Source organism: Trachemys scripta, chromosome 8, assembly GCF_013100865.1.
Source record: "Trachemys scripta elegans isolate TJP31775 chromosome 8, CAS_Tse_1.0, whole genome shotgun sequence".
NCBI lineage: Eukaryota > Metazoa > Chordata > Testudines > Emydidae > Trachemys > Trachemys scripta.
In genome coordinates, this window is record NC_048305.1 from 96,099,767 (window position 1) to 96,113,759 (window position 13,993).

The 13,993-nt window shown below is 46.2% G+C and overlaps 1 protein-coding gene across 2 annotated transcripts in view; it reads left to right on the forward strand.

Moving 5' to 3' along the window:
* USP24 (ubiquitin specific peptidase 24) overlaps positions 1-13,993 on the forward strand; it is a 119,951-nt gene that overhangs the window by 83,574 nt on the left and 22,384 nt on the right. For both annotated transcript variants that reach the window (XR_004646883.1, XM_034779687.1), the window contains exons 46-54: positions 266-407; positions 1,111-1,230; positions 1,649-1,869; positions 2,637-2,761; positions 3,201-3,342; positions 3,689-3,839; positions 10,703-10,798; positions 11,574-11,677; positions 13,159-13,272. Coding sequence is in view for 1 of the 2 variants with exons in the window: in XM_034779687.1 (XP_034635578.1) it covers positions 266-407; positions 1,111-1,230; positions 1,649-1,869; positions 2,637-2,761; positions 3,201-3,342; positions 3,689-3,839; positions 10,703-10,798; positions 11,574-11,677; positions 13,159-13,272 (1,215 nt within the window). In the remaining variant the exon portion in view is untranslated. The remainder of the gene's footprint in view (positions 1-265; positions 408-1,110; positions 1,231-1,648; positions 1,870-2,636; positions 2,762-3,200; positions 3,343-3,688; positions 3,840-10,702; positions 10,799-11,573; positions 11,678-13,158; positions 13,273-13,993) is intronic.

Consider the following 13,993-nt stretch of genomic DNA (forward strand, 5'->3'; position numbering starts at 1 on the left):
TAACTACTTTGAGAGTTGATCCTCTTTATATGAGTTATACTTTCCAGAAGTGGCTGTTTATCTTTATGAAAACTGATAAGCAGATTATTACGTGTCTGTGATCACTTAGCAAGCCAGTAGCAGAGCTGGGAATAAAGCACATATTTCTTGATTTACAGCCTTTGCTCTAACAATTGAAGATTCTACCTAGGAGGACATGTCTAAGTTAGATATGTTTTGCTTCGTTCTCTAATATTTTAATGCCCCTCCCCCCTCTTGAATCTAGGTACGAACGCGAAGAAGCCTTCATGGCGCTCAATCTAGGAGTCACTTCATGTCAAAGTCTGGAAATTTCATTGGATCAGTTTGTTAGAGGAGAAGTTCTGGAGGGAAGTAACGCATACTACTGTGAGAAATGCAAAGAAAAGGTATTTTACTTTTGTGAGGAGAGATTAAAATACACACTATGACTTAGGCTCTGTGTGTACACTGTGCCACTAAAATCTTGCCGCTGTAAGGTAAGCAGGGTAGCTGCTCTTTGTCACCAGGAGAGAACTCTCCTGCCGACAAAATAAAACCACCCCCAATGTTGGGTGGTAGCTTCGGTGGCGGGAGAGTGTCTCATGCTGACTCAGCATTGTCCACACCGGTGCTTTTTGCCATTTCAACGTTTGTTGGGCAGGGGGTGTGTGTTTTTCACACCCCTGACCAACAAAAGTTTTAACGACATAAGTGAAGTGTAGCCTTAGTATTTCCTTGTTTTCTACGTGGATGTAGGAAGAAAGATTTCATATGGCATATGAGGGAACAGTATCTTTCATTCATGATCACAAGATTAAATCCAAATCTATAGCCCTAACCAAACATCAAGTTCCATCCCCTATGACTTGAGTTTTGTATAACACTCAGATGAGCGACTGGATAGTATACGATGTTTTTTCTAAAGGTGTAAATAACCCAGTCTGCGTGGGTTCTGTACACATCGCTCATTGCTTGTGTGTGTTTTACTTTCATCTGGCACTGTGTGTACAATTTTGGGACGTTATTCTTTAAAAATCATGTAGACTAGACAGGAATTGTACAATGTTTTATAATGAGTATCTAGACAGGTGACTTTCTTCTCTCTTTAAGAGAACTACAGTGAAGCGCACCTGCATTAAAGCTCTGCCCAGTGTTTTGGTGATCCACCTGATGAGATTTGGATTTGATTGGGAGAGTGGCCGCTCCATTAAATATGATGAACAGATAAGGGTAAGAGAACTGCTCTATATTCTCCCCCGCCCCCGGGGCTCCTCTTGAATTCCCATTTTTCCCTTCATCCCCTTCCTCAAAAAAAGCATTTTTTCAAAGACTGTTGTACAGTGATCTTCTCTGCAGTGATAATGTTTGTAGCTCCCTGTGGAGCCTTTCAAGGGCTGAGTTTGTTGTTTCCACTTTACTTCCAAGTCCTTTATGGCCTGGAAAGCAAGAGCAAAAACCTGCTTCTTAAAGAAATGCTGGCTAGCTTATACATTGTGCGGATAAAAGGCGAAAGCACAACACTTTCATTAGCTATTTCCAGTGTATAAGGCATTTATGAGTAAGTCTTTGTGTTTTTATACGACGACAGCAAGCTGGTAACATACCAGATGGTGTCTTAGTTTAATCCAAGATGTTCGCTTTTGAACAGTTTCCCTGGATGTTGAACATGGAACCCTACACAGTTTCAGGAATGGCTCGACAAGATTCCTCTTCAGAAGTTGGTGACAATGGAAGAAGTACAGATCAAGGAGGTGGAGGATCCCCACGAAAAAAAGTTGCCCCTACAGAAAACTACGAGCTTGTTGGTGTGATTGTGCACAGTGGCCAAGCACATGCAGGGCACTATTATTCCTTTATAAAGGACAGGAGGTAACAAATGACAATGATCACACACGTTAGTGGGTTAGGACCAAAGCAACTGGGTCTGAAGATGACTTGTTTTAAAAGGAACATCCCAGGTTCCTTGTTAAACGTAGTGAGTCCTTTAAAGCTACCAACAAAGACGCGAGCTACTGAAAAAACGTAAGCGCTTCTGGAAAAAGTTGAAAATCTAGTGTGAACTAAGGTCCAATCCTGTAAGCTACCCCAGTTAATGTCATTGGGTGTGTCTACACTGCATCTGGGCGCAAGCCGCCCAGCCAGGGTAGACAGACTTATGCTAGTGTGCTAAAAATAGTTGTGTAGACATTGCTTTGACATTACAGCTGGGACTCTCAAGCCTGGGTGGGGAGGGACCTGGGGCTTAAGAGCCTGATTTCCAGCCTAGGTGGCAAGGTCTATACGGCTATTTTTAGTGTGCTACGGTGAGTCCTGCTATCAGAAGTCTGTCTAACCAAGCTGGAAGGCTCTTTCTGAGATGCAGTGTAGACATACCCATTAGGGTTCCATGCAGGCTTGCAAGATTGGGGCTTTCAGTGATGTCTGAACATTAGATGACATGTTTCATGCTTTTGATTTTTAAATCACACCTTTTCATTAAAGTGATTTTTGTAACTTTAAGAATTGTTTTAAGCCCTTCTTGTTCACCATCAAAGCAGACCCAATCTCAGGAATTTCATTGCTAGGAATTTTTTTTAATTTAAGGCACTCAAACCTATCTTGTAACTTTTCACCTTTTCTGTTGTGTTTGACCATAGGGGATGTGGAAAAGGAAAATGGTATAAATTCAATGACACGGTTGTTGAAGAATTTGAGTTAACTGATGAAACCTTGGAATATGAATGTTTTGGTGGAGAGTATAGACCAAAAGTATATGATCAGTGTAAGTAATAAGTACAGACTTAATGAATAACGGCTTTGTTTCATACTAATTCACTGCAGAGTTAGAATTAAGTAAATTTTATCCAAACATACTAGGATTAACACTTTGACTCCGAGTGACTAGAATTAGAATGTCTTCAGTTACATTTGACTAGGAAACCTTCCTAAGCAACTTTTCATAAAGTTTTCCACATTACTGAGGAATGCTTTCACTGTTTATTGAGAGAGGGTTGAATAATACTTATTGAACCAAATTCCCTGTAGCCCCACGCCTTATGTGCTCACTTCCCTCAGAGTAGACTGGGATTAAAATGGTTAAAATTACTTTATATAGCTTAACTTTTGCATGAATTGTCTATTGAGTTTTATGTTTCCCTTGTAGGGATTATACGGCTAGTTATACCTACAAAGACTGACTTGAACCTCATTTTTCCTTAAAGCTAACCCTTATCCCGACATGCGTCGGCGGTACTGGAATGCCTACATGCTGTTTTACCAGAGAGTCTCGGATCAGAACTCTCCAGTCTTACCAAAGAAAAGTCGAGTCAGCGTTGTAAGGCAAGAAGCTGAGGATCTCTCGCTGTAAGTTTATCCTCCTATCTGAGGCATTTCTGATTCCATGATATCTAGATACCATAGACAAAACTAAGAATAGGATAATTCCTGTCCCCCAAAGGAGCATGCTGTCTGCCCTATTTTTTTAAGGCTCTTAATGAGTACTTTTTTATTGCTTCCATGTGTAACTTTCATGCTCCCACCACTGTTGTAGTGAGAGGTCTGACACTGACTCCAACAGCCTCCAAAAATATATGGAGATAAGGATCAAAACACTTTAATAAGATGACATTTTCCTGTTGGTATATTGAAAATTGCCTTGCAAGATTATCTCAGGATTCAATTATCAGCATTAAACTTGTCTGTCTCTTAGATCTGCTCCATCTTCTCCAGAAATTTCACCCCAGTCATCACCTCGACCACACAGACCCAACAATGACCGTCTCTCCATCTTGACTAAGCTGGTCAGAAAAGGAGAGAAGAAAGGACTCTTTGTAGAGAAAATGCCTGTACGAATATATCAGGTAAAGAACTCCAAAAATAGGGACTGAATGCTGCTTCCGTCAATTAATTTATTAGGCATAGCAGGTGAAATACATTATTTTGAAGCTGACCTTAATGTAGAAATAGATTTGTTGAAAACAAAACTAGATTAAAGGTGGAAAATGTTTCAGGACTGTTTGACTCGTTCCTATAGCCGTCAATCCAATGCTAATAACTAATTGTACAGCACAGTACTTTTACACAATATATTTCAAAAACATTGACCGATTCCCTGCCTTGAAGAATTTTTAGTTTAAAACAATCTAAATCAACATTAAAATCCATGTATATAAGGGGGAGAGAAGAGATGATTGAGAGCAGAAAGGATGGAGTCCTCGAAGTGAGTGTGAAGAAGAACAGAGAAGATATTTGGCAGATAAACAGGAAATCTAGCTAGCTGTCCTTATTTTTGGAGCAAAGTGTGAGAACAGTAAGGTGAGGAGAATGGGAGAAACCAAAATACAGAGGAGACATACAAATGTTACCTCTGCCTATGAGGGCTTTGAAGTTGGCTTGGTAAGATAGGAAGCCAATGGAGGGAGAATTGGTGACAGTTTAAGCAGTGGAGTACAGGAGGATTTACAGTGTAGCATGTCGTTTAAAACATGTCACAGGGTATGTCTACACTACGAAATTAGTTCGAATTTATAGAAGCCGGTTTTATTGAAATCGGTTGTATACAGCCGATTGTGTATGTCCACACAATAAAATGCTCTAGGTGCTCTAGTCGGCAGACCTCGTCCACAGTACGAGGCTAGCGTCGACTTCCGGAGCATTGCACTATGGGTAGCTATCCCACAGCTATCCCACAGTTCCCGCAGTCTCTGCCGCCCCTTGGAATTCTGGGTTGAGATCCCAATGCCCGGATGATGCAAAACAGTGTCGCGGGCGGTTCTGGGTACATGTCGTCAGGCCCCTCCCTCCCCCGTCACAGCAACGGCAGACAATAGATTCGCGCCTTTTTATCTGGGTTACCTGGGTTACCTGTGCAGACAACATGGAGCCCGCTCAGCACAGCTGAGCTCACCATCACCATATGTCCTCTGGGTGCCGGCAGACGTGGGACTGCATTGCTACACAGCAGCAGCTGCTAACTGCCTTTTGGCGGTAGACGGTGCAGTAGACTGGTAGCCTTCATCGGCGATCTGGGTGCTGGCAGCCGTGGGGCTTGCCTTTTGGCAGTAAATGGTGTATTATGACTGTTAGCCGGCCTATTACAAGTCGGGTCATCGCACGTTAGCAGAGTCTTCCCTGAGCAGCAGCTCGTGCAATAGGCCTGAAGACCATCGTCATACACCGCCCAGTATTTGCTGCCAAGCACCCAGAAAGATGCCGAGGGCTACCAGTCACGCTGCACCGTCGTCTTAAGATGTAAAAAATAGATTTTCTCTGTACTCATTTGCTTCCCCCTCCCTCCGTCAACAGGGTTTTCAGTTTAATCTTTGGGGGGGACCAGTCTGTGACAGTTGTTTGTGTCTCTCCCTGATGCACAGCCACCGTTCTTTATTTTAATTCCCTGTGCCTGTACGCCATGTCGTCACTCGGCCCCCCTCCCTCCTTCCCCTAGGCCGTCAGATACTACGTTTGCGCCACAGCTCGAGCCGAGAAGCGGTTCGCGCCTTTTCTTTGAATTCTGGGTTGAGATCCCAATGCCCGGATGATGCAAAACAGTGTCGCGGGCGGTTCTGGGTACATGTCGTCAGGCCCCTCCCCCCTCGTCACAGCAACGGCAGACAATAGATTCGCGCCTTTTTACCTGGGTTACCTGTGCAGACAACATACCACGGCAAGCATGGAGCCCGCTCAGCTCAGCTGAGCTCACCGTCACCATATGTCCTCTGGGTGCCGGCAGACGTGGGACTGCATTGCTACACAGCAGCAGCTGCTAACTGCCTTTTGGCGGTAGACGGTGTAGCATGAGTGATAGCCGTGGGGCTGGCAGCCGTAGTGCTGCATTGCACCAGCCCCTTGCAGGCGATGGTATATTATGACTGGTACCCGTCGTCGTCGTACTGGTATGGCTGTCAATCATGGCCACCTGGGCAGACATGCTACTGTTTCGATGATGACGGTTACCAGTCATAATATACTATTTTCTGCCAATTGCCCAATATTGTCTGCTAAGCACCCAGAAGAGGCCGAGGGCGATGCTGGGTGCTGGCGGACGTGGGGCTGGCAGACGTGGGGCTGCATTGCTACACAGCAGCAGCCCCTTGCCTTTTGGCAGATGATGGCATATTATGATTGGTATCCGTCATCGTCATACTGGTATGGCTGTCACTCATGCTGCAGCGTCGGCTGCCACCTTAAGATGTAAAAAATAGATTTGTTCTGTGTTCATTTGCTTCCCCTTCCTCCGTGAAATCAACGGCCTGCTAAGCCCAGGGTTTCCAGTTTAATCTTTGGGGGGACCATTCTGTGTGACAGTTGTTTGTGTTTCTCCCTGTTCCTGTACCTGTACGCCATGTCGTCACTCGGCCCTCCCTCCCTCCCGCCCTCCTTCTCCTGGTCCATCAGATACTACTTTCGCGCCTTTTTTCTGACCAGGCGCCATAGCTAGCACTGGGATCATGGAGCCCGCTCAGATCACCGCGGCAATTATGAGCACTATGAACACCACGCGCATTGTCCTGGAGTACATGCAGAGCCAGAACATGCCAAGGCGAAACCCGGACCAGGCGAGGAGGCGATTGCAGCGCGGCGACGAGAGTGATGAGGAAATTGACATGGCCATAGACCTCTCACAAGGCACAGGCCCCAGCAATGTGGAAATCATGGTGTTACTGGGGCAGGTTGATACCGTGGAACGCCGATTCTGGGCCCGGGAAACAAGCACAGACTGGTGGGACCGCATCGTGCTGCAGGTATGGGACGATTCCCAGTGGCTGCGAAACTTTCGCATGCGTAAGGGCACTTTCATGGAACTTTGTGACTTGCTTTCCCCTGCCCTGAAACGCCAGGATACCAAGATGAGAGCAGCCCTCACAGTTGAGAAGCGAGTGGCAATAGCCCTGTGGAAGCTTGCAACGCCAGACAGCTACCGGTCAGTCGGGAATCAATTTGGAGTGGGCAAATCTACTGTGGGGGCTGCTGTGATCCAATTTGCCAGGGCAATGAAAGACCTGGTGATAGCAAGGGTAGTGACTCTGGGCAACGTGCAGTCAATAGTGGATGGTTTTGCTGAAATGGGATTCCCAAACTGTGGCGGGGCCATAGACGGAACCCATATCCCTATCTTGTCACCGGAGCACCAAGCCACCGACTACATAAACCGCAAGGGGTACTTTTCAATGCTGCTGCAAGCCCTGGTGGATCACAAGGGACGTTTCACCAACATCAACGTGGGATGGCCGGGAAAGGTACATGATGCTCGCGTCTTCAGGAACTCTGCTCTGTTTCGAAAGCTGGAGGAAGGGACTTTCTTCCCGGACCAGAAAGTGACCATTGGGGATGTTGAAATGCCTATCGTGATCCTTGGGGACCCAGCCTACCCCTTAATGCCATGGCTCATGAAGCCATACACAGGCAGCCTGGACAGGAGTCAGGACCTGTTCAACTACAGGCTGAGCAAGTGCCGAATGGTGGTGGAATGTGCATTTGGACGTTTAAAAGCGCGCTGGCGCAGCTTACTGACTCGCTCAGACCTCAGCGAAAAGAATATCCCCATTGTTATTGCTGCTTGCTGTGCGCTCCACAATATCTGTGAGAGTAAGGGGGAGACATTTATGGCGGGGTGGGAGGTTGAGGCAACTCGCCTGGCCGCTGATTACGCGCAGCCAGACACCAGGGCGGTTAGAGGAGCACAGCAGGGCGCGGTGCGCATCAGAGAAGCTTTGAAAACGAGTTTTGTGACTGGCCAGGCTACTGTGTGAAACTTCTGTTTGTTTCTCCTTGATGAACCCTCCAACCCCCCCCCCGACCCGGTTCACTCTACTTCCCTGTAAACCAACCACCCCACCCCACCCTCCCCTCCCCTCCCGCTTGCAGAGGCAATAAAGTCATTGTTTTTTCACATTCATGCATTCTTTATTAGTTCCTTACAGAGGCAGGGGGATAATTGCCAAGGTAGCAGGGATGGGTGGGGGAGGAGGGATGGAAAAGGACACACTGCATTTTAAAACTTTAACTCTTATTGAAGCCCAGCCTTCTGATGCTTGGGCGATCATCTGGGGTGGAGTGACTGGGTGGACGGAGGCCCCCCCACCGTGTTCTTGGGCGTCTGGGTGACGAGGCTATGGAACTTGGGGAGGAGGGCTGTTGGTTACACAGGGGCTGTAGCGGCGGTCTCTGCTCCTGCTGCCTTTCCTGCAACTCAACCATACGCTCGAGCATATCACTTTGATGCTCCAGCAGACGGAGCATTGCCTCTTGCCGTCTGTCTGCAAGCTGACGCCACCTATCGTCTTCAGCCCGCCACCTCTCCTCTCGTTCATGTTGGACTTTTCTCATCTCCGACATTGACTGCCTCCACGCATTCTGCTGTGCTCTATCAGCGTGGGAGGACATCTGCAGCTCCGTGAACATCTCGTCCCTCGTCTTACGTTTTCTCTTTCTAATGTTCACGAGCCTCTGCGAAGGAGAAACATTTGCAGCTGGTGGAGGAGAAGGGAGAGGTGGTTAAAAAAGACACATTTTAGGGAACAATGGGTACACTCTTTCATTACAAGGTCGCATATTTCGGCTTGCAGGCAGCCATCGTAGGCCACAGTGTTTTGGCTTATTTAACCTTCTTAACATGCGGGAAAGGTTGCAAACAGCAGCGCATTTCCCATCTCAAGGATGAATTGGGTTGTCCATTTAAAATGGGGTTTCAATGTAAAAGGAGGGGGCTGCAGTTTCCCGGTTAACATGCGGCACAAACACAAGTAAACCACCCCCCCCACACACACACACACACGATTCTCTGGGATGATCACTTCACCCCTCCCCTCCACCGCATGGTTAACAGCGGGGAACATTTCTGTTCAGAAGAGCAGGAACGGGCGCCTCTGAATGTCCCCTTAATAAAATCACCCCATTTCAACCAGGTGACCGTGAATGATATCACTCTCCTGAGGATAACAAAGAGAGACAAGGAATGGATATTGTCTGCATGCCAGCAAACACCGGGACCATACGCTGCCATGCTTTGTTATGCAATGATTCCAGACTACGTGCTACTGGCCTGGCGTGGTAAAGTGTCCTACCATGGCGGACGGGATAAGGCAGCCCTCCCCAGAAACCTTTTGCAAAGGCTTTGGGAGTACATAAAGGAGAGCTTTCTGGAGATGTCCCTGGAGGATTTCCGCTCCATCCCCATACACGTTAACAGACTTTTCCAGTAGATGTACTGGCCGCGATTGCCAGGGCAAATTAATCATTAAACACGCTTGCTTTTAAACCATGTGTAATGTTTACAAATATTTACAAAGGTACACTCACCAGAGGTCTCCTGTGTGCCCTGAGGGTCTTGGGTGAGTTCGGAGGTTACTGGTTCCAGGTCCAGGGTAACAAACAGATCCTGGCTGTTGGGGAAACCGGTTTCTCCGCTTCCTTGCTGCTGTGAGCTACCTACAGTACCTCCATCGTCATCTTCCTCGTTCCCCGAACCGTCTTCCCTGTGTGTTTCTCCAGTGAGAGAGTCATAGCACACGGTTGGGGTAGTGGTGGCTGCACCCCCTAGGATCGCATACAGCTCCGCGTAGTAGCGGCAAGTTTGCGGCTCTGCCCCGGACCTTCCGTTTGCTTCTCTGGCTTTGTGGTAGGCTTGCCTTAGCTCCTTAATTTTCACGCGGCACTGCTGTGTGTCCCTGTTATGGCCTCGGTCCTTCATGGCCTTGGAGATCTTTTCTAATACTTTTCCATTTCTTTTACTGCTACGGAGTTCAGCTATCACTGCTTCATCTCCCCATATGGCGAGCAGATCTCGTACCTCCCGTTCGGTCCATGCTGGAGCTCTTTTGCGATCCTGGGAGGACTCCATGACGGTTACCTGTGCTGATGAGCTCTGCGTGGTCACCTGTGCTCTCCACGCTGGGCAAACAGGAAATGAAATTCAAACCTTCGCGGGTCTTTTCCTGTCTACCTGGTCAGTGCATCTGAGTTGAGAGCGCTGTCCAGAGCGGTCACAATGAAGCACTGTGGGATAGCTCCCGGAGGCCAATAACATCGAATTCCGTCCACACTACCCCAATTCCGACCCGCAAAGGCCGGTTTTATCGCTAATCCCCTCGTCGGAGGTGGTGTAAAGAAACCGGTTTAAAGGGCCCTTTAAGTCGAAAGAAAGGGCCTCGTTGTGTGGACGTGTCCAGGCTTAATTCGGTTTAACGCTGCTAAAGTCGACCTAAACCCGTAGTGTAGACCAGGCCACAGAAAACAGCACTTGTTTTAAACTTATTGTGAGGCTTCTAGTGAAACTTGCTTGGGGGGAACTCTGCATTCATGACTGTTATTGTGACTCTTTGTTGAACCTGCTGATTTTATGTTCCAATAACTTGTGTAGCATGTTAGTGATCCTAAGCTTTCATTTTCTTGGCACATAGTCTTGTAACATTCCTAAATACAAACAAAACCACAAGCTATCTTTTGCTGGGCAAGTGGGTAAATTATTCTCACTCTGCCAGTGTGATTCTTACCATATTTTGGGAGAAGATAATTGCCTTTATGGAAATCTCTCAGTACTAACTTCCCCAAAGCAATACAGTGAGCTCGGAGCACAAATAAGTTAGTTGCATGACCATGTGCCAAACACTCCCGATCCCTCCGGAGTAGGTAGGATTGGAATGTTAATGTGAGCACTGTAACCTGGGAGGATGTAATGGTTTCTTGCCGTTCGTTACTAACAATAACCACTTTTCCTTTACAGATGGTGAGAGATGAAAATCTGAAATTTATGAAGAATAGAGATGTGTACAGTAGTGACTATTTCAGTTTTGTTCTGTCGTTAGCTTCTCTGAATGCTGTAAGTAGCAAGATTTTAATCCTTGGGTGCTATAATATTGGACAGGAGGGCATACATAAGGTTGTTTGGGCCCCAGTCAGAAGAAAAATAGCTGGGTGGATTAATGGAATTCTTGTTTAAACTATTCAATATCTCCAATTACGTTTCCTAGTGACAGCATCTAGTTAAAAGCTGATGCTATCTTCCTGTTCCTGATCATGGAAACAGTTGTCATCAGGCTGCAGTAAAATTTACAAAAATATGATTTAAATTTCCGTAATTAAAAAATTGTATGACAGGGATGCAAGTTGCTAAGCTCTGGCTGGTTAGCATTCCCTTTCTTTATGAAGGGTGGATCACAATTGATATTAGTCACCTTCGTATCATTCTTTTTCTAGTTCTTGGAGCTTTCTGTAAAACAATGCTTTCAACTTGTAAGGGACATTATTTACAAGCCTAGAAACTTTGATAGATGCACTCCAGAGTCCTAGAGCTCATACAGTCCTGTCTACTCACAACAATGAAACAGTAAACAAACCAGCATCCTGGGTTGGGTGGGTTTTTCAGCAAGCTAGTTCATATTTTAGCAAAGGTATAGCCCTAGTTTTAGAATCCTCTTGTATTCTGAGCTGGAGAGTCTTCATTTCAGTGTAGGTAAAATTTGGGGCCTGCCAATGTGCCTCCAAAGGAAACAAAACTTTAAAAACCGAGTATTTTGCTATGTTTACTGTTTCTTTACAAATATGAACAGAAAAGTGGTACTACTGGACTGGAGTGAATGTGTTATTTCTTTCAGACTAAGCTAAAACACCCCTATTACCCATGTATGGCAAAGGTGAGCTTACAGCTAGCAGTCCAGTTCCTCTTCCAAACCTATTTACGAACCAAGAAAAAACTCAGGTAAGGATTCATTTTAGTGCTCTACGGGCATACCTGGTGAGACTTGCTGGCTTGTAAATCCTGTAACTTTTTGAATTATTGCATTTAAGCCTCTTGACTCCACAAATCCTGTTGATATTCACCAGCACAGCAATAGTCTCCAGCTGGGGGATTCCAAATACAAATGGAATTTGCCCAACACACACACAATCCAAGGAGGGAAACTTGACAACTTCTTTCTCCCGCAGTTGTCCATTTCTGTGGGTGTCACTCATAACATCATTGTGGGGGTAGAAAGGATTTAAATACAAGTAAAATGGTCAAAGCTTTAATTAGCGTGTATTCTGAATTGAGAAATAAGAACTCTAAATCCTGGTATTTTATGAGCACAAGTAAATTTAGTTTTAAATAAATACTTACTGTTTATGAATAATGTTAAAAGCCACTTTTTGGATCTCAGTGCAGGAATGGCTAAGCTGGATTTGAGACAGTAAAATGTGATGGATGATTTTTTTTCCTAAGTGTCTCGCTATTTTGTCCTGTGCTATCCAACATGTTTTCAATTCAAATCAAGACATGGGTCCTTTATATGCTGTAGACAGGTGAAACAAAGAGAGAGGGTCTGAGTTACTGTATCTTGTTAAATTCTTAAGATATTTTTCAATGGTGGAAGCAGTAGCTCCCCAGAAAAAGGAGTCAAACCACTCCCCTTTGATTGACCAGTCGGGTCCTGCTGCCCTGAAAGCTGCACAGCAGAACGATAACTACCTCTAGAACAGGGGTGGGCAAACTACGGCCCGTGGGCTGGATCCGGCCTGTCAGGGCTTTGGATCTGGCCCACAGGATTGCCACCCCCGTGGCGTCACGGGCCCCGCACCGCTTCTGGAAGCGGCCAAGCACCATGTCTCTGGGGGCGGAGGGCTCTGCATGCTGCCCTCGCCTGTGGGTACCTCCCCCGAAGCTCCCATTGGCCACGGGGAACCAATGGAAGCTTCGGGTAAGGTATCCACAGGGGAGGGCAGCGCACAGAGCCCTCTGCCCTCCTCCTCCAAGGGATGCAGGGACATGGTGCCGGCCACTTCCAGGAGCGGCGCGGGGCCAGGGCAGGCAGGGAGCCTGCACCCCAACCCCCTGCCCTGAGCCCCCTCCCACACTCCTCCCTGTACCCCTGCCAGGAGCCCCCTCCCGCACCCTCTCCTGCACTCAACCCCCTTTCCTGAGCCCCCTCGTCCACCCCGCACTCCTCCTCTGCCCAAACCCATTGCCCTGAGCCCCTTCCTGCACACCACACCCCCTCCCACACTCCCTCCCGCACCCCAACCCCCTCCCCCAGCCCTACAGTCATGGCCCTGCATGCAATTTCCCCATTCAGATGTGGCCCTCGGGCCAAAATGTTTGCCCACCCCTGCTCTAGAAACACAAGATATTGATTATCAGACACGAAAAAGTCAGATATGAAATTCTGCTGTTTTACTTATCCTTCTGTCTCTGCTTCATTAAAGGATTGATACGGAAGAATGGATTGCCACCATTGATGCATTGCTTTCTAAAAGTTTTGATGCTTGTCAGTGGCTAGTTGAATATTTGGTTGGATCAGAGGGACGAGAGCTTGTAAAGTAAGTACCAATCTCCTCTCTCAAGTCAATATAAATTACATTTCTTAAAGGTGTGGTTTGGCACATACTAATAAAAGTAGAAGAGCTGTTCAGTATATTCTGTATCCCTTAATCAGATGTTTGAAATAGTATTTGTCATTATCTAATTGCTTAATTTTTCATGAAGAAACCAATAAATATAATAAAATAGTGATATCCACGTAAATGGAGAAACCAAAGTTTAATAATCTAGTTTTAGTGATTGCTTTGAAATACAAGAGTTTGTGGAGCTCTTGACTTGTTTGTGCTACAAGAGGAAGGGAACAGAAAACACGATTAAATGTATTTACCAAGATCGTTGCAGGTAGTCTCAATTTTGTTTCTCTTACAAAGATGTAGAAGCTAGAGCATATTCTTTGAATAAGTTCATCCACCCACTGACTCCTCTACAGTGAAGTCCCTAGATGAGCAATTTCATGGTTCAGGTTGCTCAGAAGGATGTTATCAAAGAGCTTTTATTGTACTTCATAGAAGGGGAAGATAATTTGTGTTCAAGAAACAAAGTCCCCCGAAATGTGCTAGTCGGGCCTTATTTCAGAATGCCTTTTATTGAGAATTCTCAAGTTATTTGTCAGTTCTCAGCTTTTTATGAAGTGGTTGTTTACAAAAGCTCTTCAGCCTAGTTTATTTCTTTCTTAGAGGCATTTACATTAAATCCTCCTGGCAGATTGTTGGGTTTATC